We start from the raw sequence: 26214 nt of genomic DNA, 5'->3' as shown, positions 1-26214 counted from the left end.
GTGACCAAGACCTGTGTGGCTTTTCTGATTGTTCTTGGCTTCTAAGCTTGTAGAACACCTTTGTGAGAATTCAGGGGAAAAGGGGAGGGGGAGGCTTCTCTGGGCAGAATGAGTAGAAGAGCCTGTACCCCCAACCTCACAGTAGAGCTAGTACCTGGCCATGGAGAGGGGAGCAAAGGCTGCCTCAGACCCCTCTGCTGGGCTTCTGATGCAGCCCACAAAGCTGCCAACAGGGTATGTCGAGCCTGCCCACACATGGGCAACCCAGAACTGATGAGCAAGAAGACTCGCAGAGTTGTGATAGGGTGGGGGCAGAAGGCTTCCCCTGGACCCTGTCACAGGGAAGTGCCAGGCAGGGAATTAGAAGCTGAAAAAGGTAGCTCTTGAGGTCTGTCATGGCTCTAACATCCCAGCTTGCAGGGATGAGTCCCTGGGTGGACAGGACTTTGTATGCATGGGAAGGCCAGGGCCAGTGAAAGCCAAGTCACCCAGTACAGTGGGGTCCCAGTGGGCACTAGCTCTTGCTGCTTCTCTTGATCCCCTGGCCTCCACATGCCTCCCCTGGGAGAGTGAGGAGGGACAGAAGACCCCAGAAAGTGAAGGAGTCCTCCAACTGGAAAATTTACCTTAGAGACTCAGTGATGGGACAGCGTCCTCACACCACCACCTTCTTCCAGGGCCAACGGAGTTCTTGTCCCCTGGGAAGAAGGGACATGATAGGAGGACAAAGGGCAGCATGGAGCAGAAGTCAAGTGAGGTGGCTCTGAGTTGTGTCCTAGCCAGCCACACAGCAGATCATCATCCCTGGCCCCAGCCTAGCTCTTTGCACACCAAGTCCTGGAGCATGCCCTGGAGCTGGGGCCACTAGATGCAGGGGCTCTTGGGCGGGAGCCTCCCTCCCTCGCTGCCTCATTTTTTTCACCCCATGAAAGAGGCCCCTTTGATCGCTCAGTTTGTCGTTCCATCTCCTTCCCCCAATTTCTGCTCCTTATCTCTGTTTCCCAGGCCAAGGAGTTTTCCCATACAGGATGGCTGGCACTGAGGGTTCATGTAACAGACTTGCATCTTTCAGGAGGGAGAAGTGGGGCCTTTTTCTCACTGCTACTCTCTGGAGGTGGGAGGTATGGGTGCCAGGTGCTCATTTCAGTAACCCCACCTCCACCTTCAGGCATCCAGGACCCACCAGGGTCCCCTTTGCCCATGCACTTTAACCCACACCTAATGTGCTGATCTGGTTCTGCCTGTACCCCTTTCATCAGTATCCACTTCTGCTTCTCCCGGGGTGTTCCTCCTGCTTTGAGGGGAGAGTGGGAAGAAAATGCCACCCAGATCAGCTCCTGGCTTTTCTAGCACCAGTATGCCCCTCCAGCCCCCCACATCCCAGCAGGCCCACCCCGGTGCCACACACTCCCCTCCCCCACCGCCGCCTGGGCTGCAGATCTGGCCTTTTATGGTCGAGTTTCTTCTCCCTCCGTGGACAGCACTGACAGGGCCATTGGTGTGGCTGCCCGCCAGCTGGCAGGAGCCTCGCGTTAAATGCCGTTCAGGGAGGGGGAATGGAATGGAGGAGAACCGGGCTCTCTGTCTGCCTCCCCCTCGGGGAGCTAAGAATAGAAATGCTCCATAAAACCCGCCGCTCTCCCGCCCACCCCCATCCCAGCCCCAAACCTGGGTCCAGCAGAACTGCCTCCATTCAAAGTTGAAGTTGGTCTCAAGTCAACCTGGGTTAAGCTGCCTCACCTGTGCTGCTGCAGGGACACCTGTGTGGTCAGGGCTCATTAGGTATACAACACCTGGGCCTGCTCCTGACACACCTTATAAGTGTCCGTCCATTGGCAGTCGGACTAAATAAGGCCAGAATCATGTTGTGCGTGTGGCCAGTAAGCAGGTCCACTTGTCTCGTGTGTTGTGACCTTCCTGATGGCCCACAGCTCCTGTTTCCAAGATGATAAATCAGGCCAGTGTTTTCCCCCATTTTAATGTAAGGGGGTGGTGTTTGGCCATCTTAGAGGATTTGTGATCATTCTGTTCTGAGAGGTAGACAGGGAAGTCATGATGCTAGAGTGCCTTTCTCTGCCTGCATCTGAGGGCTGCGCAAGGAGGAGGCAGAGAGCTGCAGCCTCTGAAGATAGATTCTTGGATGCCAGTTGCCCAGTGCTTGGTTAGGCAGGGTGGGAGGGGCAAAGGCCTCTGTGTATATCTCAAAAGGAGGGAAGTGAAGTTGAGAGGACCCCAAAAGGAACCCTCATGCCTTTTTTTTTTTTTTGAGAGTTGGAGTGACAGAGAGAGATCTTCCTTCCTTTGATTCACTCCCTAAATGGCTACAAAGCCAGGAGCTTTAAACTCCATCCAGATCTCCCTCGTGGGTGGCAGGTACCCAAGCACTTGGGCTCATCCCCCACTACTTTTACCAGGTGCACTAATTGGGAGCTGGATTAGAAGTGGGTCAGGCAGGACTGGAACCAGCCTTTCTATGGGATGCCAGGTTGCAGGTGGTAGCTTAACTCATTGCACCACACACTAGCCCCCTCATGTGACTTTGAAGGACACAGGAGTTCCCTTTATAACCCAGTACTCAGGCTCACGTCAGAAGCACTCTTGAGGTTACTGCACCTGATAGTCTGGAAAGCACTGAACCCCAGAGAGAGCAGGGGTCTGGGGTTTCCTGGAGTCCCCTGTGGGCCGTGCCACTGACCAACCAGTGTCCTGGCCCACCAGGATGCCTTCCAGCCAAACCATAGGGCCAGGGAAGGATCATTCAGTTGGGGAGGGTACAACTACATGTGTTCATCATAACACATGAGCACAAGCAGAGCAAGAAGGCCCTGGCTTTAGACAAGGAAGCTTTTGAGACCAGGCTCTGTTTTCCCAGGAGGAAGTGCATTCACCAAGTAGGAAACCCTTGAGCCACTGCCTGGGAAGACCCTTCCCTCAGCAGCATTTCACATTCTGCCTGCCAGGTCTCCAGGGAGCCCTGGGAGAATTCTACAGAAGCATGGCAGGCGCCCATGGTCCCGGATCTCGAGCCGGTTTCTCCCATGCTGGGCCATGCCCAGGGCTCGCCTCCCAGATGGGGTGTGTCTGTGTCTTTCACATGGGAGACAAGATCCTGGTCCTGAGGGCTTTCGTCACTGGCTGGTGCAGCCTCTGATTGGAAAGGGTGGACTGCATGAGGCAGAGCCCAGCTAGAAGGCAGACATGGTGGGGAGAGAAGAGAGGCTTGCAAGCCAGTGTCGGTATAGACTTGGACATGTTTGAACTCCTTCACTTAGCATCAGAACCCTTGAAAGTGTTTAAGTTTCGCTTGTAGTTAAATCCCCACCCCACACACACACAATTTTGCTTCTTGTCTTGAACCACAGAAAGGGATGTGTGTTACTTATGAATTTCTCTCTCTCTGTCTCTGCCAGAAGCACCTCTTCTGCAGTACCCATTTCTCAGCTTTCTTTTCTGCCCATAGCAGAGGAGAGACTGTTAAACCATGGCGTGCATCTGCCTTCATTGTGCATGTCCCTCACCCTCCACGTGTCCCATCCCAGGGTCACACCAATGTCCTGTGGCAAGCAGCAAGGCCGCCGCTCACCCCTCAGGAGGCTCTTGCACATTCCTTAGCTGGCCTTGAGAGGACACGAAGCACTTGCCTCTAAGAGGCAAACATCTTAACCGACACCAGAAATGTTTCTAAAAAAGCCAATAAATCTTTCAGAACAAACAGCTTTCCTAAGAGAACACATTAAACAGCCAGTGAAAGTGGTTCCATCACAGCCTGACTGCAGACACCACAAAGCGGCTCTGTCACTGTCCCAAAGCCATTCCCAGGACAAGGTCCAGGCCCGGGCTGCTGGGGATGGATGGCTTCCAACAGCACATCCTGGCCTGGAGGACAGGGGAAGAGCTGAGAACAACTAGGTAAATCTGTGCATGCACACACAAGCACATTCAGACCTTTGTGTACATTCATGTACACATTCACACAGATATACATACATGTAAAGATACACGGCGCATTGGCCCAGACATGCACATGTGTACACTCATTCGTGTGGTAAGGCACACGTGTGTAGCACACCATGCATACATGCATTCACATATGTGTGCATGTTTGTATTCACATTCACCCATAGATATACATGTGTGCGTACATGTACATATGCACTACATATACACACATGTGCAGCACAGATGGTTATTTTGCCCATGTACACAGAACATTTCCTTTGAGCTCTCCTGCCTGGCAGGGGTGGGAGAGTGGGCATCAAAAGCTCTGCTTGCCAGTAATTGCTTCTTTGAGGCTTGTAAATGGCCCAAGAAGCAGGCACTGATTAGCACCATTGGTTAAATGAGAAAGGCAAATCAGCAAACTGGTCCTGCTACAGCTTCTGAGTCCACATAACTTAAAAGGTGGTTTGTTTGATTTTTCTTAAAAATACATTTAAAATTATTTTTAATTTAGCTGCAAGATAAGTAGAGATCTTTCATCCACTGAGTTCATTTCCCAGATGCCCATAATAGCCAGAGCTGACCCAGGCCCAAGCCAGGAGCCTGGAATTCAATCCAAGTTGCCCACGTGGACAGCAGCGACCCAAGCATCTTGAGCCATCACTGCTGCTTCCCGGGACACACATGCATGGGAAAGTGGGATCTGAAGCAGAGCTGAGCTTTGGACCCAGGGACTCCAGGATAGGATGCGGGCATCCCATGTAGCAGCTGAACCACTGCACCAGGTACCCACCCATATGCATGGCTTTAATGGCTGGCTTGTGAGGCTCTGTGAGCTCACACTGTATTGATGGGCAAGGAGCATGCCCGAGCACAGACATCTGTAATCCAAGCACCCGCCAAAGCCAGAACTCATAAGTAGGAGAGCTTTAATCCAGTCAGTGGCTCACAAAACTCCACAAGGCTCAAGAGCCTTGGGAAGGCAGCGGCCGGAGCCACAGATTGGTGACCTTGCTGGTGGAGGGTTAGACCTGTGAGAATCAAAAAGGTACAGGGTAAGCGTGATCCTGTATCACAGAGTTAGAGAAGCACACAGTGATGGCCACGGTCATGACCAATGTCACACCAGCCACATTACTAAGAACTGCCTGACAATAGCCTGGGGACCTAGCACTCTTACCAACAGCCCTTAACAGAGGGAGAAACTGAGGCACAGACTGGCCAGCAGCTCCTGAGTAGGACTTTATGACTCACCTGCACACTGAACTGCCCCTCACGCAGGACAGTGTTCTCCAAGACCCAGAGGAAGTAGAGCAAACCTTGAGGTATGTCACAGGTCATGGCCTTAGGCCTGCAGGACAGACACACAAACACACACTGAACAAAGAGTCACAGCCTTACGCTCACTGGACACACACGTACACACAGTCTAAGCACAGGTCAAAGCCAGTCGTAAGGGACACACACATGAATGTACACACATATATCCACTCACATCCACACAGGACACAGCCTCAGGCCTGCAGGACACACACACATCCACTCACATACGTTCTGCACACAGCCTCATGCCTGCAAGGACTCACACACACACAACACACACACATCCACTCACATGCACTCTGGACATAGACTCAGGCCTGCAGGACACACACACACACACACAGTCAACACTCTCTCAAAGCTTACTTTTGATGGGAAACAGTGCACACCTCTGGGCAGCTTCCTAGATCTGTTTACTCTGAGATGTGTGTTTAGGACTTGTTCAGAGCACAGAAAATCTTAACGTGCAGATTGAAACTGAGTCATGAAACATTTTTTTTTTATTTTTCAAGCAAATAGGTATTGGTGAGGCTCTCTGAACTGGTATGTCTGTGTGTATGGTGGTGCCTGAGACACAAGGGGGAGGGAGAGTCTGGATCCTCCCAGACTCCCTCTGTCCAAGGAGTGTTCCCAGGTCACTTCTCCCCAGGACTGAGTTAATTCGAGCACATCTCCTTCCTGTCCTTCTGGAGAGTCTGGGTGACCCTGTGCTTCTTTGTCTCCAGATAAGCCAGACCCGCCAGCTGGCACACCGTGCGCCTCTGACATTCGGAGCTCCTCACTGACCCTGTCTTGGTATGGCTCCTCCTATGATGGAGGCAGCGCAGTGCAGTCCTACAGTGTGGAGATCTGGGATTCAGTGGACAAGCTGTGGAAGGAAGTCGCCACGTGCCGCAGTACCTCTTTCAACGTGCGCGACCTGCTGCCTGACCGCGAGTACAAATTCCGTGTGCGTGCCATCAACGTGTATGGCACCAGTGAGCCGAGCCAGGAGTCAGAGCTCACGACAGTGGGCGAGAAGCCCGAGGGTAAGCTGCCTTCCTTGCTTCCCCATGGGCCCTCTGTGAAGCCCCGTGACTGCCCTGCAAGTCTTGCAGATGGGCAGTACAGAGGCACTGAGAAAGCATTGGTACATGGAGGGCCTCTGGACACCATCTTCCTTCTTAAGGTTGGGGTGCTTGACTTTTTTAGGAAACACTAATCTGGCAATTTGGGTGCACTGCCACAAGGAGGCAATGTTGTGTCACTCAGGGACAGGTCTCAGGTGGACCTCAAGTCCCATACCCACCTTCTATCTCTTCCATCCTTCTCTTGCACTTATAGGACAGAGGTAACCAAAAAATTCATTATGCACAAATTTCAAAAAAAATTTTGCACCGAAGTAAACTTACCTTGTAATTCCATTTTTCCTGAAAAAAATTGTTTTAAATGCTCTCTTCTTTGACTGGATATTTGTCTGATATTTGGGGCACAGAGACAAAAGATTCAGATCTAGGGGGACAGACCTGTAGATGGCTAACCACAAGGACATGAGTGCATCCTGTGTAGGTGATGTCAGCAGAAAGCCAGGTGGCATAGTAGAAAACTCTACAAAGTTTGTCATGGGTGCTAGAAGCTTCCTGAAGGAGGTGATATTTAAGCTGAGTCTTGGAGAAAAGAAAAAAAAGAGAAGACTTGGAATCCAGGAGGCAGAGGAGATATGGAAAGGCCTTCCATGCAAAGGGGACAGGGGCAGTGAAGGTCAGTGTAATGGATGGAATGTGTGGTTTTGTGGGACATGTGTGTGTCTCCTGGTTGTGTTTAGAGTGAGGGAAAACAGGAGGAAGCAAGATACGAAGGACAGCTTGGGTGAAGCTGCGAAGGCCATCACGGGCCTTTACAGTTGTGAGAAGGAACAGGCTCCCACCCAACCTAGTGCCAAGGGCCTGCTGAGCCTTGAAACACATCTACCGCTGGAGGGCGTTTGTGCGTGCATCCGCCCAGGGCGTATTGGTGAAGTGAGTCTGGAGTCAGCCAGGTCCCAGAGCAGGGGGCAGAGAAGAGGGAGCTGACCTGTGTCGATGGCCCATTGGGCAGAGAGTCGAGGGGTAGGTGGGAACAGTGTGAGATGGCTCTCGGTTCATGGCCTGGGTAACCACTAGTCAGCGCATGGGTTGACGATCACTGTGACTTCACAGTCTATATGCCTTGAGCACTTGGTCCGTGCTACCCAGGGGCTGATTGCTCTGCCTGCCTGCTGCCACTCCCATCTCAGTCACTGTAGTCTAGGTGCTGTTCTCACCCTCCCGATTTTACACATAAGGTTCAGAGGGGCAAAGCTATACGCTCCAGCTTGCAGAGGCTTCTCGCTCAGTACCTCAGCTCCCCGCTGGTTCAGTTGAGGTCGCTTTCCCTGAGTGAGGTGGGGATTAGGAACGGGGATGCCTGGGAGTAGGGGGGAGCTCTGGCTGTAGGCCTGTTAGGTTGAGAGGGTCTGAAGGATGTCCAAGGGGAGATGTCATCTGGCACACCAGAGAAAGGCTTGGCTAATGCTACAGAGCTGGGAGTCTGTACCTTCTAACTGGTGGCTGAAGCTGAGAGTACAAGGATGAACTCAACAAGAAGGCGATAGACAAAGCCAACCCTAGAGCCATAATGACCAGAAGGAAGGACTGCGGAGAGGAGGGGGAGCAGTGAGAGCCACTGGGAGGCTGGACCTGCTTTATGGGGATAGGAGAGCGAGTAGGTGGCAGATGGCCTGGGGACCTGCATCATATGTGTGAGAGCAGGTGAAAGAGATGGGAACTCAGAAGGTGTTCGGGTTTGGGCCTGTGGTGTTTGGTGGCGACCGTTGTGAATGCTCTGGCGAAGGAAGAAATGGAAGAAAGAGAAGCTAGGAGCATGGGCTGTTGTTTCAGAAATTTTGGCATGACGAGCAGGAAGATGGTGGGATTGGGGGAGAAGGTGGAAGGGTTCTGAGGTTAAGGGTGTAGTAGGGTAGAGAGGTGGGAGACGCGGTCTCTGCCCTGCAGACCCCTTGTGACCCAGGCTCCCTGAGCACTTGGACTGTCCTTGCTACACTCTTACCCCCTTGAATTGCAAAAGGTAGGTGAAATAACCATGAAAACTCCACTTCCAAGTCCCAGGAGAATCACAGGCAGGCAGGTAGGGGAGGCAGCTTCCAGTCTCAACAGGCGGGCTATGTGCTGGGCAGACTTTGCCCAACAGAGCCACTAGAAGGTACAGAAAGGGCACAGGGGCCCTGGACAGCATGGCTGAGCCTCAGCTCCATACACGACATCATGAAATGCAGTGTCATCATACGCACTGTGTCATGCACCCAGACATATGTCATATGCATGCTTGTGATTTCATATGCATGATGTCATATACACTTGTCATATATGCATAATACATACAGCCTCATACAATATGATGTGATGTATTTCATACACATATCATACACACATGCTATTGTATGTATGATGTCATATGCATGATCTCTTACAAGTGATGTCATGCATACACACGTGTTATATATAGATGGCATTGTACACACGCGCAGTGTCATGCACATACACACATTCACATACAATGTCATATATATTCACATGCAGGCACACACACAACCATCTCTCTCTCAAATGAGCGGTGGCAGGATGATTAGAGAGGGTAGCAGGAGGGGCAGCCGAGCTCCAGGGGACAACCCTTGGGAAAGCGACAAGACACGGGTCAGCAAGATGGCATGGCAGTGAGCAGATGGCCCTGGCCTGGAACGGAGGTCCCGCAGGTGTGCTGTGTGTGTAAACCATGAAGAGGGCCTGGGAGGATTCATAGCAAGGAGGAGGCGCTGGGTGGCCCCTCCCACCCACCACAGCTCCTCTCCTGAAAGCAGACAAGGGCTGTGTTGAAATCCTTGATATCCAGAGGAGGGGTTCCAGCCCCCCAGGGCCTCCAGACAGAAAGTGACTCCCCACCACAGGCCCGGCTGGCTGTCCAAGGCAGGTGTCAAGGGAGAGAAAAGGCAGTTGGCCAGGCTTGAGCTTGAGGGAGGAGGACTCTCAGGCAGGGTGGACAAGTGGGGTGTGTAGGTGTGGAGGGAAGGGATGGGTAAAAGGCCATGGTAGATGATTTCTTTGAATATGCGGTGTGGAGGCTATAATGAAAGGGCAGCACCCATCAGCCTTTGTACCTCAAAGCCCAGCTAACGGCAGCCCCAAGCTCCGCCCCTATCCCCACCAGCACCACTGGGACCCTGGCTTCAACCTGCTCTCTGTGCCATCCCTGTTTGCCTGCCCTCCACCCCACACATCTGTCGTGTTCCAGCCACCCCTCTGGCATTACAGAAGACAAAGCAGGGCTTTCCATCTGGCTCTAGGGGCTCCTCTGGCTGTGCCTGGGTTTCTCCTCCCAGAACAGAGACAACTACCTGCACAGGACCTGCCCTCTCCCACTCCAGCCAGCCCTTGAACTCCCCCACCACAACCTGGCAATTCACACCTTCTGGATCCAACCCTCACTGGCTATGGTCTATGTAGGTTGTTGGCCAAAGAGCCCCTGGAAACCCTAAAGCAGTAGAGATGGGGAAACTGCCAAGCCTGGGCCCTGAGGCCATCACTGAGACTGGGTTGCCCTCTAGTGCCCGCTGGGCATGCAACAGTCCTTGGGCTGTGGAAGGGCACTGCTCTGGACAGTAGCTGTGGGCCACACATCCCACTCTGAATAGAGGCTTGGTTCCACTGGTGGTCATCTTGCAGGACTGAAGGGAACAGCTCGGGGGAGCAGTATCCTTCAGAGTTCCCCTAAAGGAAAATTTGCTGCACAGCCATGAGCTCAGTTCAGGGGCTTGTATCCTCTGGAAATCCCACTTACCAGGAAACCCATCTGTTCCTCAGCTGCCTCGGGAGACAGAGGTGAGGGGCAGGTGTTTGCAAGGTAGACCAGAAGGCTGGCTCTACAGTTCTCTGGATTATATGAGAAAGAAGTGGTTGTAGAGTAGGCGCAAAGCTCTCTGTGCTGGTCACTGGAATCCCCACCCCAGGCTCACCCAAGCACTGCTGCTCCTCCATGCACAGGGCACCAAGTGTCCTCCTGCAGAAACCATGCTGAGAAAGCCTGTCCACTGCTCTGGGCACTCCAGTTCCTGTGCCACATGAGAGCAGCACAGGGGAGCAGGAAAATCAAGGATGCCTGGGGAGGCCAGGACTGCAGTCTCAGAGCACCCTTGGTGATCACTTCTTAGCTTGCCCTTAAGATCAGTGATGAAGGATCAGCTTGATCCTCCTGGGACCCTCCAGGCTGTGTCTGAAGTGACATCACTAACCTGGCTTAGACACTACTTGACGTTCTTGATGATTCAACCATGTGGTTCCCGCAAGCTATTGCATTCATGAGCTGATGAACAGTCTGCAGCTCGACCTTGGCACACTAAAACCAGGAGCATGGAGCTCCATCGGGGTCTTCCGTGTGAAGGGCAGGGGCTCAAACACTTGGGCTGCCTGCTGCTGCCTTACCAGTTATGCATTAGCAGGGAGCAGGATTGGAAGTGAACTGGAATCTGTCTTCCAATAGGGAATGCCAGCATTGCAGGTGGCAGCCTAGCCTGTTGTGCCCTGGAAGTTCTTCTACCTTGTGTCAGTGTTGGACTTTTGTCACAGAGACACCTGACCCTTTTTCTGGGTGTCTTAATGGGGCAGCTCCCAGTCCTCCTACATTCAGGGTCCTCCATAACCCCTCCAACTCATAGCGGACTTCCACCTTCCAGCATACCAGAGCAGGGACCCGAGCCCTTGCAGAATCAGTGCTGTGCAATACTTGTGTGTATATATGCTGGCACATTCTTCCCAGCAACGGAAATGTGCTGCTGGAGCACTGAGGGACCCAGTAGCCCCCCATCCTAGGCTTTATGTAAATGCTCAGGGCGTGGTGCCCAAAGTGTGGAGTAGCTAAGTCCTCCCCGCATGGCGACTGTCAAGAAGCATACAGGTGCGCTCCTGTTGGGCCGTGCTTGTCACCTGTAAACTCTCAATCCCTTGGGACCTCCTCTCCCACTCAGTGGCATTGTGTAGCACATCAGGGACTCTGCAGGAGTCACCGCGTCTCTCACTCCTGGGCACACACTAGCAGGGGAACCTACCCCATCGAGAGCTCATGGCCCTGGTCCCCTACTTGTGTGCTGGGGCTCCAGGCATTGGTTCACATACTAACACTCCAGCCTCATGCATGTCTATACACACAACCTCACACTCTCAAACACTATCTGTCTCTGACACATGCACACACGTATACCCACACTGTCACACATGCGCACACATTCACACACTGTCCCATATACTCATCCTCATATATGCACACAGGCGCCTGCACGCACACCCTCTCACACACACATACGTTCACACACTTACATCTCATACATCGTCCCCCCTCCCCATGATCTCTCTCACTATGCTAGTCCCTCAGAAAGTTGTTCCCTAGGTCCCGAGCAGCCAGGGGCACCAAGCACATTGCAGAGTTTGGCATCCAGAGCCAGCCAGGGCCCTGGAAGCCCCTGTCATTACTCCCTCCTCATACACATGAAGAGACAGAGGACCTTTGCCCTGGTTACCAAGTCCCAGTACCTGCTGCCATGGGCAGGTGTGTTTCAAGGGCAATGAAAGCTGGTGCTGTGAGCTATGTGCGCGTGGAGCCCCTGCCTGTCCTCTGTGTCCCGTTCTCTTCCTGCCACGTCTGTGTGAACAACTGCTAGTGTGGGCTAGGGGTTGCTGGGTCCTTCCCCATCTGCCTCCTGCCTGCCTATTGGGTCTACTATGGGGGTACTCACACCCCCTCCCATTTCTGTCTTTGCTGTAAGCAGCAGCCCATTTCTGGGCTGCTTCTGAGGATGGCTGGTGTGATTTCATAAACACCCGTTTGTGTCTGCTCTCTCCACTTGTGGTGCCATGGGTTCAGTCTGTCCCACAGTAGTCTGGGCTGAGCTACGGAAACTTCCTAAGTGATACTCCAAATCGGCTTGTGGCTCTCCGACTAAATGATCCACTTCCAGAAAGAAGGAGCGTGTATTCATGCTACCTGACAAGGCGCTGGGCAGGCAGGGAACTGTACAAAGATGTTCAGCCAGTGGCTGGCAGATTCCAAGCCGGAAGAGATCATGAGTTGCTAGCTCCAGAGCCTGGGCAGAAAGTGGCCAGTGGGAGCAGTGGGCAGACGTGGGGGCTCTGGGAGGCTAGAGGGAGTGAAGGGACATGGAAAAGGGTGCACGATAGGAAACAAGACAGGGAGGCCGGGATGGAGAGACAGCTGCTGAAAGTGGGGTGGAGTGGGAATGGGCAGCCAGGACTTCTCACACCAGCTACACCAGCTCTCTGGGTGGTGTGGACGGAGCAGCCCCAGACCTGCAGCTGTAGCCTGGCTGTCTTCTCTATGGCCTTCAGTACTGACCCACGTGTCCTCTCTGTCCCAGAGCCAAAGGATGAAGTGGAGGAGGTGTCGGATGATGGTGAGTGCTGGGCCAGCTCCCTCTGGAGTGGGGTGGCAGGTGGAGGATGCTCAGGCAGGGGACCTGATGGCTCACACTCCCCCGACCTGTTCTGCCGCAGACGAGAAGGAGCCCGAAATCGATTACCGGACGGTGACGATCAATACTGAGCAGAAAGTGTCCGACTTCTATGACATCGAAGAGAGACTAGGATCGTAAGTGGAGTGGGATGCTGGGTGAGGGGGCACAGGGCCCACTGTGAAACTCAGAGTCTCGAGCCCCCTTCTCTCCCTAGACTTCTCCTCCAGAAAGAGGCGGGATTGGCTCTCTGCCCCGCTCTGCCCCTGACCCACCTCTGCCACAGCCTTGGACAAGTCCCTCCTTTGCTGGGCCTCTGTTCACAGTGCAGGACTGGATTGGATTCCTTGCAGGATCTCTCTGAACCCGACTGGGACTCCATGTTCAGCAACACTAGCTTTAGCGCATCTTGAAGATGCACAGCCTAGCAGGTGCTATGGCACAGCCACTTAAGCTGCCCCCTGCGACTCCATCACTCATGTGGGAGTGCTGGTTCAAATCCCAGCTGCTCCGCTTACAATCCAGATCCCTGCTAATTATCTTGGGAAGGAAGCAAAAGATGTCTCAAGTACCTGGGCTGATAGAGCTCCCGGCTCCTGACTTTGGCTTGGCCTAGTCACAGCCTTTGTGAACAATTTATTTTTTTCTATCCATGGATGAATCCAAGGGGGTGGAACATAAAGGAATGGGACTCAGTTTTTATTTCCGGGGGTTTCTGGGAAATGCGAGGGCGCTTTGAAGATTGTAAACAAGGAAATGTAATCGTTTTCAATGTTTTAAAGCCGCATATTTTAGTGTATTTAAGATACAGAGATATAGAGAGAGCTCCTATCTGTAAGTTCACTCCCCAAATGTTCTCAATGGTCAGGGCCAGGACTCAGAGTCAGCACTCCAGGCCAGGGCTCCCCCAGAGGGAACAGGGACTCAGAGTCAGCACTCCAGGCCAGGGCTCCCCCAGAGGGAACAGGGACTCAGAGTCAGCGCTCCAGGCCAGGGCTCCCCCAGGGGGAGCAGGGACCCAGCCAGCACTCCAGGCCAGGGCTCCCCCAGAAGGAACAGGGACCCAGCCAACATTCTAGGCCAGGGATCCCCCAGGGGGAGCAGGGACCCAGCCAACATTCTAGGCCAGGGATCCCCCAGGGGGAGCAGGGACCCAGCCAGCACTCCAGGCCAGGGCTCCCCCAGGGGGAGCAGGGACCCCGCTGCCACTGGAGTTATCATTGGTGCTCCCCAAGATCTGCAGTAACAGGAAGCTGAATCAGGCAGGCAGAGCTAGCATTGAACCTAGGCACTCCAATGTGGGGCATGGCTTCTTCACTCCCAAGACATCCGTTATGTTGCAGAGAAAAGTTTTGAAACTCATTCATCCTCCCAAATGATGCCTGCCTCATCACACAGTGGAGAGGGGTGTTATATCAAAGGACCCTGCAGTGGGTAGCAGGGCCCTCCCTGGACTCTGGCCAGGGTCCCACGCTGGAGGGTGGAATAGAAAGAAGGAAACTACTCAACCATTTCCTGCTTAGGAAGAACAAGCTCAACTCAACATTTAGGAAGGAACAGAAGTCCGGTCAGCCAAGGTCAAAGCTAGAAAGTTTAGCACGTTAAAGAGGCACATTAAGGAGGTGCCTCGGGGCGGGCATGAGACTCAGTATTAAGACTCTGACTGGGATACCCACATTCCATATCAGAAAGCTTTGGTTTGAGTCCCAGCTCCACTTCCCATGCAGCTTCCTGCCAGGACACAGCCTGGGAGACAGCAAGAAGTGGCTCAAGTCCTTGGGTCCCCTGACACCCACATGGGAAACGCAGAGGGAGTCTCCGACTCCTGGCCCAGCCCCAGCTGCTGCAGGTGTTTGAGGAGTGAAGTGGAGGATGAAAAGGACCTTTCTCTTTCTCTGCCTTTCAAATAAAAATGAAAAGAAAGAAGTGGCAAATTTCAAAATGTTCTTCATTGATCCAGGATAGCAGCAGGCAAGCTTTTTCTATGAAGAGCAGAGTGTCATTCTTTTTTGCCCTCAAGTCACACCCCTGTGTCACAACAGCCCCCCTGGGCTGGTGCAGCGCAAGAGCCACCGGTGATGTTATGGAAGCCAACAGGTGTGGCCATGTCCCAGTGAGAAGGGTCCCTGTTTGTCCCACAGACCCCAACATGCCAACCCTGACTTAACTGACAGCTTGTCTCAGGGTGGCCTCTCTCTCTTACCCTCTCTGTCTCTCTCCTGTTTTCTCTGCAGTGGGAAATTTGGACAGGTCTTCCGACTGGTAGAAAAGAAAACTGGAAAAATCTGGGCAGGGAAATTCTTCAAGGCATATTCAGCCAAAGAGAAGGAGGCTATCCGGGAGGAGATCGGCATCATGAACTGCCTGCACCACCGCAAGCTGGTGCAGTGCGTGGACGCCTTCGAAGAGAAAGCCAACATCGTCATGGTCCTGGAGATGTGAGTGGCTGTGTGACTGCACACGGGCGTGGGACTGACAGGCCAGGTGCCCAGAGGCCCCGAGGCCAGGGGCTGAGCAGTGCGAGCCAGGAGGGTCTGCGTGCAGCACTGACCTTGGCCCACACGGGCACCAGCCTGGTGCAGTGGACCTTCTCACCCCCAAAGGCCAAAGCTCCCCTGGGGCTCCTTGGCTTAGCGGCCAAGGCCGTGCTGAGCTGCAAGTGGTTGAAAGTGCAAGGGGAGAGATGGCATGACTTTCCTGAGAAGTTGAAAGGGGAACCAGGTGTGGGGGTGTGTGGACCCCCCACTCCTGGCCTCCCCTTGTGCCGCTCCATTTCCCCATCCCTCTCTGTGTCCCCAGTGCAGCTGTCCCCTTCCAAATCCCACAGTGCTTTCTCTGCTGGGCTGGGCAAGGGCGTAAGGGATGGACCAGAGGGCCTCCAGCCAGGGCATCCTGGAAATTCCTCACTTCCTTTGCCTTCCAGGACTTCACCTTCCTCACCTCTGAGTGCTGTGTGCCCCAGCGTGCACACACGTGCGCTCTCTCTCTCTCTCTCTCTCTCTGTTTGGTTTCCAAAACCAGGCATCCCTCCATAGCATTTGTATTTTTTTCAAGTTTCCTTTCTTAGCTGAATTTGTTGGATCCATGGTGCCATCACATCAGCAAACACACAGTGACGAGTCTCCCGCGCACCCTGCCATCACCCCTCACCACGCACAGCTAACCCGTTTCGTTGGTGCGATACGTGTCCTTACAGACATACAAGCAAATGTGATCACTGTGTTCCTGTTTTTCCACCTGTCAACACGCTAGGTAGCTGCGTGCGTTCACACCCTGTCCTTGCTCACCACACTGCTGAGCAAGGAGGCACCTTGTCAGTGCCAGGGTTGGGTCTTGTTCCCACGGGCGCACAGGAACTCCGAGGAGTGGGGCCTTCCTGGAGTTCAGGAGCCAGCCCAGAGGCTGGGGTCCCAACAAGCACATTTGTGACCTCTTCTCACTCGTGCCCACGTAGATTGGTAGAAAAGCTCCCACAAGTCAGGGAGTCCTGGACCCAATGGCAAGTACTTTGGAATGTCTGGGAAAACTGTGGCATGGCCTCCAGTGTCCTGGACTTGCCCTGCCTGGGCTCTGGGCATGCCAGTCTCCTAGGGGAGGTGCTCCCGGCATCTGAGCCTTCCACTGTTGGAACACAGAGGCCAGGGAGACTGGGCAAGTGTCAGCTTTTCATTCTGCTCTCAGGCTAGCCCCACAGGCCACAGCCTTCACTTTTGTTCTAGAACAGGCAGCGTGGGCATGCAAGGACAAGTGGCAAAATGTCTTATCTTTAGAACTTAAACCTAGAGCAATTTCGTGAGAGGGTTCGGGAGGGGGGAGGGTGCAGGGAGGGGGACAGCTGGGTCTGGGGATAGCTGGGCAGCTGCGCCAGTGGGCAGAATACCATACTTAGCTCGGAATTGGGAGTTGGCACGCAGGATGGAAAAAGTAGGGAGGAAGCATAAGGAGGTTTGAGCTGGTCTGGCTTTCATCCGCCATCCCCCGCCACCCCGCCTCCCCTGGTGCACAGGAGCAAGGCAGCCATGCACGGATGCCAAAAGGGACCCCAGCACAGCAGGGGAGGGGCTGAGGAACCTACCCCCCACTCCTCCCAAGAAGAGCTCTACCCTGGAAGAAGGAAGCAGACCTGGCTCATGCTGTGTCTCCCTCCCAGCTCCTGTCTTCCAGCCCAGGGCCCGAAGGGCATGCGGGGGCGGGGGTGGGGCAGCGGGGAGCCCGGCTCTTAGCAGTGCGGTTTGCTGCTCTCCTAATTGGATGGAGAAGCCAATAGCAACCATGGGATAGAGGAAAGTGAAGCTGTCTTCCAGGGCCCTCAGGTGCGCTGAGAGTAAAGAAGGAACCTTCCCAAATGCTGAGTATGGCACGCGTTCCCATCTCATAGCAAGCTAGCTCAGAGTCAGGGCGTCTTCCTCCAGACCCTGACCTGCATATGGAGCTCCTTATTTTGGTATGGCTTGGCCCATGACATCTGGTGGTGGGACCCTGCACACTAAAGGTGTGGAATTGAAGCCAAGCCCAAGGGTAGCATTCCTGGGCAGTACCATCCCTTCTGGCTCGCCAGTGAAGCCTGGCCAAGGCCTAGAGTTCCAGGGAAAATTGACCTGATCCCTTGGGATTAGGTAGGCTTGGTGCCGGTCAATGTTTACTCATTTGCTCATTCACCTGAGTGTTCAATGTTAATTTATCCAACACATCACTTTCTCTGGCCCAGTTGTAACCCTTGGCAGTGCCTTGTCTCAATGGGCAGTGAGCTGCTTCCAATATTGTCCACCCTTAATCTTGAGTGTTTTGAAGAGGAACCTACAGAAGCATTAGTCCTGCTGGTCCAATGCCTAGAAAGAGATTGCACCTGTGATGTTGAGCAAGTCACCTACAGGAGTGTAGTGGGAACAGACCCCGTGGCTAAGAGCCCCCAAACTCTCACTTAAGCTTAAAATCCAACATGGGCCAAGGAACTGATGTTATCAATTGCAAATAAGGGTCCAGAGATGAGGCGGAGCTTTTGCAGACATGTGCACACATGTGGCCCTCAGACATAGAGGTATAGACTGCCAGGCAGGGCCAGGCCCCTTCTCCACGGGAGGTGGAGGAGGTGGGAAGTAGGGAGAGGCTTCTCAGAACAGAGGTAGTTGAGTAAGCCAGGATTTCCCAAATATGTCTGAGCTAGGATCGACCTAGAGTGCTTAAAATTCCTCCCAAGAGCTCAATCAAAAAAGGGAGAACTTTGAGGAATCTAAATTTTCCAACAAGAGGCTCCCAAGGGATTCATCCAAGTAAAATATTGATCATGGATACTGAGCGCTGGTGTGTGTTCTGCACGCCCTTCACTCAAACCTGCACCTGCAACAGCTCAGGCAGGTGGGGGAGCGAGGCGGGGGAGAACGGTTTCTATTTGCATTATACAGCTGAGGAAACCGGGGAACCGAGATGGTTAAGAACTGAGGTTGGAGGCAAGTTGGACTCCAGAACCCAAGGCTTAAGGCCAAGGGCGCCACCTGCTGACCGTGCAGGGACCCTCTCGCTGATGGCTTTGGAAACCTCGGTTCTAGCTCCCCCTAGTGGCCGCCGGCTCATCCCTTCCAGGAGTGCATTCTTGTCCACTCCTCTGGTGGGATCAGCAACAGGGGCCACCACAGGTTGTCAAAACTATGATGAATAGGTGCAGAGCCCCCTCTGTGTGGCAGGCACACCGCTGGTGGACCACAGGCCCTCGTGGAAATGGCTTTCCTGGTATCTGGGTGTTGTTTGCATTGCCAGGAGGGACTCAACTTTCTTGGCAGTGAGCAGAGGAAGGTGATGGGGGAGCTGGGGCTGGGACTGGGACAGACCCTAGTTGGGACACACTGAAGGGCTGCACACTGACTGGCCAGGGCCTGGAACAGAAGCTCAGAGCTGACTGACTGTGACCAGGATTTAAAGACTAGCCAGTGGGCCTGTGTTTTTTGGTGCGATGGTTAAGATGCTGCTGGAGGAGCCCACATCTAATGTCAGTGTCTGGGTTTGAGAGCCAGCTCAGCTTCGGGTCCCAGCTTCCTGATAAAGCACAGCCTGGGAGGCCGTGGCTGATGGACCAGGAGGTTGGGTCGCTGCCACACATGTGAGTGGACCTGGATTGAGTTCCAGGCTGCTGGCTTCAGCCTGGCCTTGCCTCAGCTATTGCAAACAAGTGGGGAGTGAAACAGCAGATGGAGCATACCCTCGCTCCTTCTCCACCTCTCCCTTTGTCCATCTTCTTCCTAAATAATTTTAAAATTAATCAAGTATTACTTAAATGAAACCTCTCCAGGTAGAGAGGATGATTTTTGCAGCCTGAACAAGGATGGAATCCAATCGAGAGAATTGGCTGTGGCTGTAGGGAGTAACCTGAGATTGTAGCCCTCGCCAGAGAGCGAATGCATCACAGCTGTAGGTAGAATGGACTGCAGCCGACTAATTTTAGAACACTTGCCAAGGCTCGTTTTTGTTGAAGGGTTTTTTGCCCTGTTCCTAGGGCAAGATAAATGATGATGAGAACTGTGCGTATTTTAAACTTCAGCTTTCCATAGCTAAAGGACATGGCCTGCGTACAGGAATGTTTCTGTGTGCATCTATGGTCACTTGAGGGAGAGAATCTCCCCAGGGGTCTTTCTTGAGTGCTGGGGTGGTCATGTCTGGATCTTTCCATGCATGTCCACCTCTGAAGCTGCCTGGCCCAGGTGCATTCCCCAAGTGCCCCCAGCATCTCAGCAGGTGCAGGGCAAGGGTCCCTCACCACCACCACTACCCCCAAGCAAGAAAACAGAAGGCCCTGCTGTACCTCCAGGTTGGGTTTTGGGAACTCAGAAAGCTGCAGCAGGGAGCCCCTCTCCCCCAGACCCAGTGCTTTCCTTGCTGGGATCCTCCCGCTCCCTGCCAGCACAGCCTCAGGCATCCTGGGGTCTAGTCCCGTGTGCCCTTCTGCCTTTGTCCCTGCAGCGTGTCGGGGGGCGAGCTGTTCGAGCGGATCATCGATGAGGACTTTGAGCTGACGGAGCGCGAGTGCATCAAGTACATGAAGCAGATCTCAGAGGGGGTGGAGTACATCCACAAGCAGGGCATTGTCCACCTGGACCTCAAGCCCGAGAACATCATGTGTGTCAACAAGACAGGCACCAGGATCAAGCTCATTGACTTTGGCCTGGCCAGAAGGCTGGGTAAGATGCACCTGCCACCATTCTCCTCATCTCCACCTCGGATCGGGCTCGGGTCTAACCTGGGTACCGTAACCCCACATTGCCTTGAGTACAGAGTGGGCATGAGCCATGCCTGCCTTAGAGCTATTGAGGATCAGGATCTGGTATGTCCCTACAGGGAACATGATGGCAAGCAGGGGTCTTATGTAGGAAGCACAGTGCGGGGGGCAGCTCTGTGTTTGATGATGGTGATAATGATGACAGTCGTCCCCCCCGTTCTTTTGCACTCTGGTGCTGGTAGTGGCAAAGCCTACACGACAGCTTCCTACACCTGCACCTTCACTTTAGAAAGCAAAAAAAAAAAAAAAAAAATCTGCCTGATTTTCACCATGAGATCAGCAGAGCCAATATTTTAAGGCCCCATTTGTGGACTGCAAAGCTAGCATTCCACCAGTAGCCAGCACCAGTAGCCAGCGGGGGTGCTGGGGCTGGCAGAAAGACACTGAGCCTTGTCCAGGGTACCTAGTGGCACCTCGGCTGTCCCTTACACTGAGCAAGGGGGAGGCCACTGGGGGACCTAGCCCTGCAGTCAGGGTGGCCCGTGACCATTCCTCACATACCCCTCCACCACCTTTCCATGTGTCAGTGGCTGAGGAACCATATTCCACCTATCCCCTCCAGCCACTGCCCTGCTGGTGAGCAGCCCGGGGCCTGGGGGAGCTGGCCTTTGCTTTAGCATGCTGGGGGGAGGCAGAGAAGAGGCAGCCTTCTCTCAAGACCCACAGTCCTGGTTGGGGCTGGGTCAGACCTTCAAAGACCAAGGTGGAGTGAGGCCCAGCTAGGCGGTGACTTGCCTCTTAACCAACATAGGTGGGCAAGGGATGGGCAGCTGTGCCCACCTGCTGTTGCCTGCTCGAGATGGGTGCAGCTGTGGCTGGTAAGCAGGGCATGCTCCTGGACAGTACTGTCCCAGTAGGGCCCTGGCCCTGGGAGCTAGCCATGTTAGAGCCCATGGGCAGGCTCTCTGGGTCAAGGGATGCTGAAGGCTCAACTTGTATCACATCAGAGCTGGGAGAAGCCATTATAGCGCAGTGTGCAGGGTCAGGGTGGAGTGCAGTTCCCACATCTAGGGGCTGCTGGCCATAGCCACAGCCCTAGAACATTGATCGTGCCATGCTGCACTGCCCAGCAAAACCAAGTGTGGCCCCAGGTGGAAACTTGCTACCAACCAATACTGACAAGGCTTTGCCTAGGCTCTGTCTCTTTGTGGCCAAGAGTACCACCCAGAGAACCTGTCCCAACTGACCATGACCATGGTCCTAGCATCCCCCTGAGGGCTAGGCATGCGGCTGGGGTGGGGAGAAGGCAGCTCAGGAGCTCCTGGGGCGGGGAGGGAGAGGGAAGGACAAGTCCTGACCTCCATAGATGAGGCAGGGAAGCCGCCTGCCTGGCTCACTGGCCTCACTCCCATCCCCAGTAGCATGGTTGTCCCGCTGCCCCTGCCCAGGCTTGTCGAGGGCACTGAAGCATGGAGGATTAGGATGGTGTGAGTGAATATCCAGCAGAAGGTGCCTGCTCTGCCTTGGGGTCTGACTCACGGGAGAGACAGACACAGAAGAGCCAACGTCAAAGCTGAGTGTGGCCTCCTGGCTTGCTGGGGGTGTTGAACAGAAGGCCAGGTGGTCTATACCAGCATCCAGATAGATACACTCCCAGGGGGCAGTCCTGGTCTGTGTCCCTCCTGGCTTGGGGCCCAGTGTACAGACGAGAGCAGCCACTTGTCCCCCAGCTGACCAGCGCCTGTTTCTCTCCCTCCTGGCTTCAGAGAATGCAGGGGACCTGAAGGTCCTCTTCGGCACCCCGGAATTTGTGGCTCCCGAAGTGATCAACTATGAGCCCATCAGCTATGCCACGGACATGTGGAGCATCGGAGTCATCTGCTATATCCTGTGAGTCCTGGGGAGTGGGAGTGTTGGGGGGTGGTGTCAGGACATGGCTTGCTGGGCAGCCCCCACCCAGAGTTGACCCACCCTGAGTGGGGTCACCGCCACGTGAGGCGCCCACCCAGACACGTTGGCCAGCCTGGCCTTCAGTCAGGAGGGGTGCAGGGTGGCATCCAAGAGTACACCCCTGCGTGTTTCTACCGACTTCTGAGGCCAGTGTGAGCACAGGCATCCGACTGCCAGCCTCGCGTATAGAAGAATGAGCAAGAGCTCTAGGTGACAGAGTCTTTATTGGAATAGACAGAAAGCCATGCAGTAATTAAAACCAGGACACGGGGTGAAGAGAGGGCGCCGTTTACACTAACACTGCTGGTGAATGCGGCAGGGGTTGGCGGGGGAGGCATGGCCGGTGTCCACACGTCCTTAGTCCCAGAGGCAGCCCCTTGACCTTGTGTGACCTACAGCAGAGTGGAGTGCTCTCCCTGAAGATGTAGAGAAATGTGTGCATCCAGTTTAAAAGAAGTAAGAAATCCTGTTGTCAAAGCAAAAGGAAAAGTCAATGTCCTAGAAAGCCTAAAGGGGATCTCCGTGTGGGATGCCTGCTGTCTGCAGGGCGTGGTGCTGGGCAGGCTCGGAGAACCACTGTTGGGAAAGCTTGGGCTGGGGGCTAACGCTGTGCCAGGGAAGCTGCCCACAGGCCCCCAGGGAGTGCCTGGTTGGAGCACTGCCTCTGGATCCTGATCCCAGCTTCCTGCTGGTACAGACCCCGGGAGGCAGCGCTGGTGGCTCCAGTGACCGCCAAGGACACCACCCACATGTGAGACTTGAATTGAATTCCCGACCCCCAGTTTCAGTCCTGGCGGGCATTTAGGGGAGTGGATCAACAGATGGAGAAGCTCATTTTCTTGCTCGCCTTCTCCCGCTCTCTGTCTCTCTCCCTCTCACTCTCTTACCCCATGTCTACTCCCTTTTGTCTCTCACTCACAAATCTGTAAGGGAGAGAAATTAAGGAAGGGACAGAGGGATAAAGACAAGGCAAGGCGGGGCATACGCTGGGCAGTTTTGTGTGTAGGAAGTTTGCTCTTTGGGGTCTCATGGACAGCCTCCCTCACATCTGCAGGGAAGAAACCCCTGGCTGGGCATGCACCTGCCAGCCCTTTCCCATCCCTTTCTCCTCTGACTAATCTGCCCTGCTCTATGACCCTGGGGAGACCCCTGACCCTTGAGAAGCCAGCCTTAGCTGTCCAGCCCACACTCTGCTCAGCTGCATTTGCCCCTGGCCTGGCCTGGTCTCCCACCACCAAGGAGACTGGCCTTCCTGTTTGCTTCCCAAGTGGTCTTCCTTGCACGGGGACACAGGGTGCTGTGCAGCCAGGGGTCTTTGTACAGGATCTTCTTGGTCTTCAGAACACACTTGAAGTGAATCTCACTCAGATTCAGTCTTCATTTGGCATGGAGCTCACTGGGTCTGACAAGTTCTCTGTGATGAGCTTCCCACGCTCTCCTGTCTGGGAGGGGTGACCAAACTGTCCCAGTGTGTGCATAACTGGCAGCTGTCTCAGGATTCAGAATTCTCATCTCTAGAACAGGCCTAGCACTGGGCAAACCGGAATGGCTGAGCTGCTGGCTAAGCGTCTCAGGGACACACTCAGGCCTAGAAACTCAACCACAACAGGGCCCTTGTGGCTCTCTGGTGCCCCCTCCTGGTTGCCCCCTGGAGGTTACCATTATATTCATAGTGACATCTGCCTGTTAAACTTTCTCTCTCTCTCTCTCTGTGTATATGTGTGTGTGTGTGTGTGTGTGTGTACATATATTGGAAATGTTGAATTACAGAAGGGAGGACAGAGAAATAGAAAGAATCAGAGAATCTTCCATCACTGGTTCTCTCCCCAAATGTCTCCAGTGGGCCAGGACTGGGCCATGCCAAAGCCAGGAGCCTGGAGTTCCATCCAGGTCATCCACATGGGTGCAGGGGTCTAAGAAGCTGTGCCATCTTCCACTGCTCTCCTAGGCACATTAGCAGGGAGCTGGACCAGAAATAGAGCAATCAGGATTTGGGCCAGCACTCAGATGGAATGCTAGCATTGCAGGTGGTGGTTTAGCCCTCTGCACCACAATGCCAACCCCTGTTCTTGAGCTTTTTGTTGGTGGACTCATGCAGAGAGGACGGCCTGTGCTTGGCATTGTGGGATCTGCCTGTGGTCGTGTGTGTAGCAGCAGATGGTTCATCCTCCATGTTCTGCAGCATCGCATGTTTGAGCACCCTTTGGGACTCGGTCCTCTCCCCCTTGGTGAGCCTTGGCATGGTTCCTGATGTACCTCCCGTCCACACACTTCAGTGAGCACGTCTCTGAATTTTTGTCAGCTGTCTATGTGGGACTCACCGCTAGGGCTACTGACCCCAAGAGCTCTCTTCTTCCCAATGAAGAGAAACATGTGGTTGTTTGGATACCAGGCTGTGTTATAATGGGTGACGTGTAAGCCAAGGCCAAGAGATGGGAACGAATCTTTGAAATCAGAGAAAGCACTGCAATGCCTTGGCCACCAAGCTGCAGGTAGTCAGCAGGAATAGAGTCAGCCCTGAATAGAAGCCTGACTCCGAGACCCACGCATGGTGGGCCGCTGCCCTCTGGAACTCTCACACCTGGCCCTCACATGTAGATCAAACCTTAGCATCCCCACATCCCAGTCTGTGCTGTGCCTCTCTGTGTACCCTGATGGCCTGTGTACCCTGATGGCCTGCCTGGCCATCCTGGATGCCACGGAACCCCTACTGAGTTCCTGGCCCGGGTCCAGTGGGAGAAAGCCAGGTAGGTTATACACTTACTCTCTCACCTGTGTCAGCTGCCATCACTCCTGAGCCGCAAGCCGCCCCCTCCAGGAGACCAGGATACCTGGCATCCTTGGAGGAGCTCTGTTCCCAGAGCTGAGAGGCTAGGGCAGTGCCAGTGGAGCCCCCTGGCCATCACACTCCTGGGTCTGAAGGTCAGGGTTGGATTCTTTGGCTCTCCCAGGTCCCATGAGGCTTGTGGCAGGGAAGGAGCATGAGGAAGAGCCAGAAGCCGTATTTCCAAGTAAGAAGAAATCCAGGCCCACCTCCCTTTCAAAGGCATCCTCCCCTCAGCTTCCTCCCTCACCCCCAGGAACTGATCGCAATGTTTCCTTGTTTCCTGTGGAGAAGCAAGATTGCTTCTGCCAGCCCTGCCCTCCTCCCAGCCCCCAGCTCCTGCTGTCCCTATGTACCCCAGCCCCTTGCACAGCCAGAAGCAGCCCCTGCCTCCTTATCCCCATGTCATCTCAGACCATGCTGCATGCCCATGGTGGCCCATAGCGCCAGACCCATGCTGTGCCATGTGTGCTACGGTCAGGGATACCAGGACGGAAGAGGAGAAGTGTGTGAGGCAGGGAGGCCACTGAGTAGTTCTGGTTACAGAGCCTGGTCAGCTGGGAGGAGGCCTGGCATTGCACTCTGGTTCCAACCTTGCCACCTCAGGCTGCTTGCTCCCTCGCCAGGCCTGGCTACCACCAACTTCAGGCCTTGCCACCCAGGGATGTAGGCTGTGGCTCATAGGACTTGAAGCCTGGGCCAGTAGTTGGCACAAAAAAATAGTCAGCTCCTCCATTCAGGCCTAGCGAGCCTGCTCCACACTCCCAGCTGAGAATTGGAAAGCTAGAATAGGCTGGAAGCCGAGGCCCATCTGAGCACTCAGCAGCTGTGAAGGCAGATGTGTGGTCCCCTCAGTCAGCCACCCGTGGCACAGCAGACCCTCTGTAACCTGCAAGGCCACAGACAGGATGTGTCGTGCAGGAGATGTCTCTGCAGCCTTTGGCCGACCTGACATAGTGTCCTGCGATCAAAGCAGGCTTTGGTCCCGGCTCCCCTGGGTGAAGTTGTGGCAGAGGGACATTCAGGATTGAGAAATCCCGGCACCCTGTGGTCACTCTCCTTGTGCCACTGCAGCGCAAAGCCAGAATTCAACCCAGCCAAGAGAGTGGCGAATGGATCCAGTTGCACTTGAGAGCAAATGCAGACACAGCTCCGTGTCTGAGGATCCACAGGGGCCGGGTAGGATGCTGTTAAATCCAGACAGATCCCTCAGTTCAAGAGGGGGACAACTTGGACCTCTGTGTTTGTGCCAATGAGATTATATTTGGGGGGTTGGATGCTTTTTCGTGATTGTTGTTAGCGAATTGTGAATTCTTTTTATTTCAGTAAAAAGACACACGATCCCTTTTGCGAATTCTAGCAAATATGGAAAATGTGCAAATGAGAAAACTTATGGGATCCTGTCAGATCCTATCACTGAGAAGCAGCGTGGCTGAAAAT

At 54.1% G+C, this 26214-nt stretch overlaps 1 protein-coding gene across 3 annotated transcripts in view; it reads left to right on the top strand.

Moving 5' to 3' along the window:
* Positions 1–26214, top strand: part of MYLK (myosin light chain kinase) — a 171876-nt gene that overhangs the window by 129772 nt on the left and 15890 nt on the right. For all 3 annotated transcript variants that reach the window (XM_058661988.1, XM_058661987.1, XM_058661986.1), the window contains 6 exons: positions 5988–6290; positions 12701–12736; positions 12837–12930; positions 15028–15231; positions 19745–19962; positions 21767–21890. In XM_058661988.1, coding sequence (XP_058517971.1) covers positions 5988–6290; positions 12701–12736; positions 12837–12930; positions 15028–15231; positions 19745–19962; positions 21767–21890 — 979 coding nt within the window. The remainder of the gene's footprint in view (positions 1–5987; positions 6291–12700; positions 12737–12836; positions 12931–15027; positions 15232–19744; positions 19963–21766; positions 21891–26214) is intronic.

This window comes from Ochotona princeps, chromosome 3, assembly GCF_030435755.1.
Source record: "Ochotona princeps isolate mOchPri1 chromosome 3, mOchPri1.hap1, whole genome shotgun sequence".
In the NCBI taxonomy this organism is placed as follows: domain Eukaryota; kingdom Metazoa; phylum Chordata; class Mammalia; order Lagomorpha; family Ochotonidae; genus Ochotona; species Ochotona princeps.
Note: the sequence above shows the minus strand (reverse complement) of the source record. Positions and strands in the feature narration are given on the sequence as shown.